Source organism: Leucoraja erinacea, chromosome 34 (genome assembly GCF_028641065.1).
Source record: "Leucoraja erinacea ecotype New England chromosome 34, Leri_hhj_1, whole genome shotgun sequence".
Taxonomy (NCBI): domain Eukaryota; kingdom Metazoa; phylum Chordata; class Chondrichthyes; order Rajiformes; family Rajidae; genus Leucoraja; species Leucoraja erinaceus.
Window position 1 is genome coordinate 443,467 of NC_073410.1, and position 6,534 is coordinate 450,000.

General features: G+C 56.1%; 1 protein-coding gene across 1 annotated transcript in view; it reads right to left on the bottom strand.

Moving 5' to 3' along the window:
* Positions 1-263: 263 nt before the first annotated feature.
* comtd1 (catechol-O-methyltransferase domain containing 1) overlaps positions 264-6,534 on the bottom strand; it is a 9,465-nt gene continuing 3,194 nt past the window's right edge. Inside the window, exons 4-7 of the mRNA XM_055661591.1 lie at positions 5,223-5,341; positions 3,015-3,069; positions 2,036-2,169; positions 264-719 (exon numbers count right to left, since the gene is read on the bottom strand). Of these exons, the coding sequence (XP_055517566.1) occupies positions 570-719; positions 2,036-2,169; positions 3,015-3,069; positions 5,223-5,341 (458 nt within the window). The 3' untranslated portion in view covers positions 264-569. The remainder of the gene's footprint in view (positions 720-2,035; positions 2,170-3,014; positions 3,070-5,222; positions 5,342-6,534) is intronic.

Consider the following 6,534-nt stretch of genomic DNA (forward strand, 5'->3'; position numbering starts at 1 on the left):
GGGCGGTGGGGACTGGGGTGGGGACTGGGGGGGGGTGGAGACTGGGGTGGGGACGATGGTGGGGACTGGGGCGGTGGGGACTGGGGTGGGGACTGGGGGGGGGAGACCCCACAGGGGACTGGGGTGGGGACTGGGGTGGGGACTGGGGTGAGGGAAGGGTGTAGGGGGATGGTATGAAGGTGGGAGAAGATGACAGTGCGAGGCGAGGGGGGGCTGAGAGTGAGGTGAGGGGGGGTGAGGGGGATGGGAGGGGGGAGTGAGAAGGTTTGGGGGGGAGTGGGGCAAGAGGGGGGTATAGGGAGTGGGTGAGGATGTATGGGGGATGGGTGTGAAGGTGAAGGAGGTGAGGAGGGGATGAGGGGGAATGGAGGGGTGGAATGAGATCATCTAGATGTAGGTAGGGACAGACTGGACAAGAGGGGACAGGATAGAGCCAGGGTCCAGGGAGATGGGTTGAGTGGGGCAGAGGGTTGGGCTGCATGGACAGACTGTTCAGTGACGTTGGTCAGCCTGGGCTCCATGGACCTGCATCATCCATGGCATCTCGTCATGGCGGGACGATGCGGTCCTTACAGCTTGAAGACCAAGGTGAGTCCGTCAGCGATGCTGAGCATGGACATGTTGACCCGGCTGTCCGTGTGGATCTTCTCGTTCAGTTTAACGATGCTTAACGTGTCCCTGTCATCTCCTGGTCTCAGCACCTTCCCACCCCACAGAACCTGCAGCCAACACATGGGACCAACACGGGTCAGTCAGTACACGGGACCAACACGGGTCAGTCAGTACACGGGACCAACATGGGTCAGTCAGTACACGGGACCAACATGGGTCAGTCAGTACACGGGACCAACACGGGTCAGTCAGTACACGGGACCAACACGGGTCAGTCAGTACACGGGACCAACACGGGTCAGTCAGTACACGGGCAGGAACACGCGAGAGTGGACACAGAGAGCGAGGAATCATCTCAACACGTGTGGGAGCTGCTCTGTATGTAATGTGTAGTGTGACCCACATGTGAACACGTCAGGCAGTGGGAATGCACGGCTATTAGATGCACGTGCATGAAGCTGTAAATGCTCTGGACGACAATGCACGCACACACCGCAAACACGTACACACCCTCACAGCACATAGTCCCCCCACACGCTATTCACACATACCTACACACGCAGACACGCTGCTCACACGCACAATCACACATCCATGCGTGTGCTCATCCACACATGTACCCATTCACAGCAAGAGGTAGTGTGGCAGTGTTGGGGGAGGGGGCAGAGAGTGAATGGGAGGTAGGGAGGAGGCGGGGCCACGGTGCCCACGTGTGGAGGGGCCGCTTGCCTGACAGAGGGACGGCTCCGCACGAACACCCGCGCCGGTCAATAGGGTGCTGGGACACACAGTTCCCGTGTACACACATACCACACGCACCCCGTGTACACACACACTGCGTGTACACACACATACCACACGCACCCCGCGTACACACACACACACGCTGCGTGTACACACACATACCACACGCACCCCGTGTACACACACTGCGTGTACACACACACACACACACACTGCGTGTACACACACATACCACACACACGCACCCCGCGTACACACACACACACACACACTGCGTGTACACACACATACCACACGCACCCCGCGTACACGCACTGCGTGTACACACACATACCCCACGCACCCCGCGTACACACACACACACACACTGCGAGTACACACACATACCACACGCACCCCGTGTACACACACACACTGCGTGTACACACACACACACACACTGCGTGTACACACACATACCACACACACGCACCCCGTGTACACACACATACCCCACGCACCCCGCGTACACACACACTGCGTGTACACACACATACCCCACGCACCCCGTGTACACACACATACCACACACACGCACCCCGCGTACACACACATACCCCACGCACCCCGTGTACACACACATACCACACACACGCACCCCGTGTACACTCACACACACACACACGCTCCCTGTACTCACGTTGTCGATCGCAATGACCCCTCCTTTGCGGATCAGCTGCAGGCATTTCTCATAGTACAGGCCGTAGTTCACCTTGTCAGCGTCAATGAAGGCAAAGTCGAAGGTCTCGGCCTCACCAGCCTGGAGCAGCTCGTCTGTGGGAGAGCAGAGAGGGTAAGAAGTGTGGGAGACCCAGCCCAGCCCAGCCCAGCATAGCCCAGCCCAGCCCAGCATAGCCCATCCCACTGCACCCCTGCCCAGCCCACTGCACCCCTGCCCAGCCCAGCCCAGCCCAGCCCAGCCCAGCCCAGCATAGCCCAGCATAGCCCAGCATAGCTCAGCTCAGCTCAGTCCAGCCCAGCCCACTGCACCCCAGCCCAGCCCAGTCCAGCCCAGCCCATCCTGTTTGAGGTTCTGTGGTGATGGCAGCACAGTTTTCAGGGAACATCACAGCGAGATTGATTTGCTTTTCATTAGCAGCTGATTGAAAAATTCATCTTCAATTCAATTTGATTTTCCAAAGTAACAAATTAAGGCTGACTAACAAAAAAAATAATGATTATAAATTAATTAGGAAGGAATAATAGTGTAGGATGGGAATGTCACTGCTGTCAGCGTGAGGGATTGGACACAAGGTGTTCGATGTAAGTATGAAGACAGACAGACAGACACAGAGTGCTGGAGTACCTTGTGGCTAAAAGGGATCAGGGGGTATGGAGAGAAGGCAGGTACAGGATACTGAGTTGGATGATCAGCCATGATCTTATTGAATGGCGGTGCAGGCTCGATGGGCCGAATGGCCTACTCCTGCTATTTTCTATGTTTTCTATGTCTATGTCTAACTCAGCGGCTCAGGCAACATCTCTGACGAGAAGGAATGGGAGACATTTCGGGTCAAGACCCTTCTTCAGATCTCACTGATTGTCCTGTCTTCAACAGAACGATGGGCTCTTCAGGGTCAGAGACTGTAACGTCGGCAACTCCCCGCATCGCTACTCACCAAGGGTTTCTACAGCTGGTTTAATGCGCAGGTCAATCTTCTGATCCACTTCAGCCTGCGACCAACACACAGTGTGTCAGCACTGGCTGGCAGCCAGCAACACCCCACCCACATTCCGCACCCACCCCACCCCCCTGCACGTCCCCCACTCTGCACTTCCCCCACCCCACACACCCCCCCCCACCCTGCACTTCCCCCACCCCACACCCCCCCCACCCCACACACCTCCCCCACCCCCCCCACCCCCACCCCCACGTCCCCCACCCACACACCCCCCACCCCCACACCCCCCACCCCACACACCCCCCACCCCACACGTCCCCCCACCCCACACCTCCCCCACCCCCACACCCCACCCACACCCTGCACTTCCCCCCACCCCACACACACCCCACACCCTGCACATCCCCCACCCCACTCCTCCCCCACCCCCACACATCCCCCACCCCACACCCCACCCCCCACGTCCCCCACCCTGCACTTCCCCCCCCCCCCCCACCCCCCCCCCACACTTCCCCCACCCCACACACACCCCCCACACCCTGCACATCCCCCACCCCACACACTGTGACCCCCACACATCCCCCACCCCACACCCCCCCCCCCCCCCGTCCCCCACCCTGCACTTCCCCCACCCCCACACCCCACACACCCCACACACCCCCCACCCCACACCTGTAAATATATTTTGTGCGCAGTCGAGAACCGCGCTGGAGAGGATGCCTGCAGAGAAGATGGATGAGGACGATGCCAGGACTGGTGAACCTGAGCTACAGGGAGAGGTTGAGTAGGCTCGGGCTTTATTTCTTGGAGCACAGGAGGCTGTGGTGTGATCATGCATAAGGTCATGAGGGGAATAGATGGGGTGAATGTGTTGCCTTTTACCCAAAGCAGGAGAATAAAGAACCAGTGGACATATATATGTTTAAGGTGAGAGGGGGAAGAGGGAGGCCCTACAGCAGCCTGGAGCTCCATTAGACCGGGTGCCTGTAGGCCCTGCAACAGCCTGGGGCTCCATTAGACCGGGTGCCTGTAGGCCCTGCAACAGCCTGGGGCTCCATTAGACCGGGTGTCTGTAGGCCCTGCAACAGCCTGGGGCTCCAGTAGACCGGGTGTCTGTAGGCCCTGCAGCAGCCCGGAGCTCCATTAGACCGGGTGCCTGTAGGCCCTGCAACAGCCTGGAGCTCCATTAGACCGGGTGCCTGTAGGCCCTGCAGCAGCCTGGAGCTCCATTAGACCGGGTGCCTGTAGGCCCTGCAGCAGCCTGGAGCTCCATTAGACCGGGTGTCTGTAGGCCCTGCAGCAGCCCGGAGCTCCATTAGACCGGGTGCCTGTAGGCCCTGCAACAGCCTGGGGCTCCAGTAGACCGGGTGCCTGTAGGCCCTGCAGCAGCCTGGAGCTCCATTAGACCGGGTGCCTGTAGGCCCTGCAACAGCCTGGAGCTCCATTAGACCGGGTGCCTGTAGGCCCTGCAGCAGCCTGGGCCTCCATTAGACCGGGTGTCTGTAGGCCCTGGAGCTCGGCTGGGTTGCCGTTCCAAGGGGGCGAGCATGCACTACACGCTGCCCACAGCAGTGGAGGACACCACTGCTACATTTGGCCAGGCCGACCCTGCAACGCCACTAGGACACCAGACCTTCATGGTCAGGTCAAGATCCCTGCACTTACTACAACTGGGAATTGGAAATGGCACTAAACTGGCAACGTACACTGTGTCTGTGTACTACTGCTGTACACTTGTACTGGATCTGAGATGATTATCTAAGATGTAAAGTGCTTATGTCTAGTGATGCTTGTACTGACCTGTGTACAAAAATGAATTTCACTGTACATGTGACAAAGTGCCAATTAATAGGAACCTGATGGGCAACATTTTACATAAAGGCGGAACATGTTGCCAGAGGTCAGGAATGTCACGTTTTAAAAAACATTTGTTCAAGTACATGGACAGGATAGGCTTAGAGGGATTTGGGCCAAACGCAGGCAGATGGGATTGGTGTAGATGGGGTAGGTTGGTGGGTGTGGGCAAGTTGGGCTGAAGGGCCTGTTTCCACCCTATATCACAATGATAGGGGTCTACACATCTAACCCTGTCTCCCCACAAAGAGCCATGAGCTTTGCTCCTTTACCTTCACAGACACAATATTACACATTAGACCTTCATAACCAGTCGCCCACTCACGGGGATACAACAGAACACATCCTCACCTCTCTCCAGAACGGTTTCCCAATGTTGACAAAGTCTACGTTGATGTCACACGCAACAACTCTGCCATCAGCTGGTACGGCCAGGGCCATGTTCATTGTGTTATACCCAGTGTAGACCCCTGATGGGGCAGCAAGCATTTATACTATTGCTTCACACAAAACCGGCAGATCATTCACAACAATATCGCCAGGACTCGAGGGTCTGAGCTACATGAAGACCAGGAGCATGCGGGGTGATCTTATAGAAGTGTAACAATCATGAGGGGAATAGATTGGGTGAATGCACACAATTTGTTTCCCAGAGTAGGGGAATCGAGGACCAGTTTAAGGTGAAGGGGGAAAGATTGAACAGGAACCTGAGGGGTTCCTGGATGTATGGGAAGAAGTGCCAGAGAAGGTAGTTGAGGCAGGGAGATTAGATTGATGGTATAACAGAGCGTGCCGGCACATTCCCAGAGAGGCTGTGACAGACTCGCTGGTCAGAGCTGGGGCTGTTAGTTTCAGGTCACTAAGGTGCTGGGCTGATCTCTGTCTCACCTCCAGACAGAGGTGTCCCTGACATCCCACAGATCTGCATTGCACTGACACCTGGGCCAGACCTGGCTCTGATGTCAGAACCCAGGATAATCTCAACTCAGCAGCTCAGGCAAACATGGACTCTGCTTGGAGCAGAGAAACAGCAGCTCCAGCCCTCACTGACTCTCTCACCCCACAGCTGACAGCAAGCAGCAATGCGATCCTTTCCCAGATTGCTCTGTGGCATCAAAGTGGTTCCATTCCTCTTGCCTCTCTCAGATTATTATCCGTATAAAACAGCCTTCAGGCCCTCTGCTGAACCAGACATTGGTTCCAGTTTCCAGAAGCTTCCAAACTACTAAACTGGCTGTGTGACTGTTTAATGCTGTCGGCTCTGAGTCCATTCCTCCTTCAGCCTAGCCTATCCCAATCCCTCCTGCATTCCCCTCTCCATCCCTCGGCATTGAACGGTGTGGGTGTTGGGGTTTATCATCATTACAAATACTCTCACAGCCAACATGATGGATCTTTGTTATCACTGGTACAGATGTACAGAACTGCACTGTGATAAATAGAAAAATAAACAGTGCAGAATGTTGTCTACATGTACTGGGAAAGTGCAGATAAAAAAGTGCAAGGGCAGCGATGATGTAGGTTGGAAGACCAGGATTACATTTCTAATCAGCAGGACCCTCTACCTGCAGCCTCAGGCTGGACTAGTGGGCGTTGAGAGAGGAGAACAGTCATCTGAACTTTACACAGCTGGTGCTAAACCCATTTAATATATTTAGTCTCC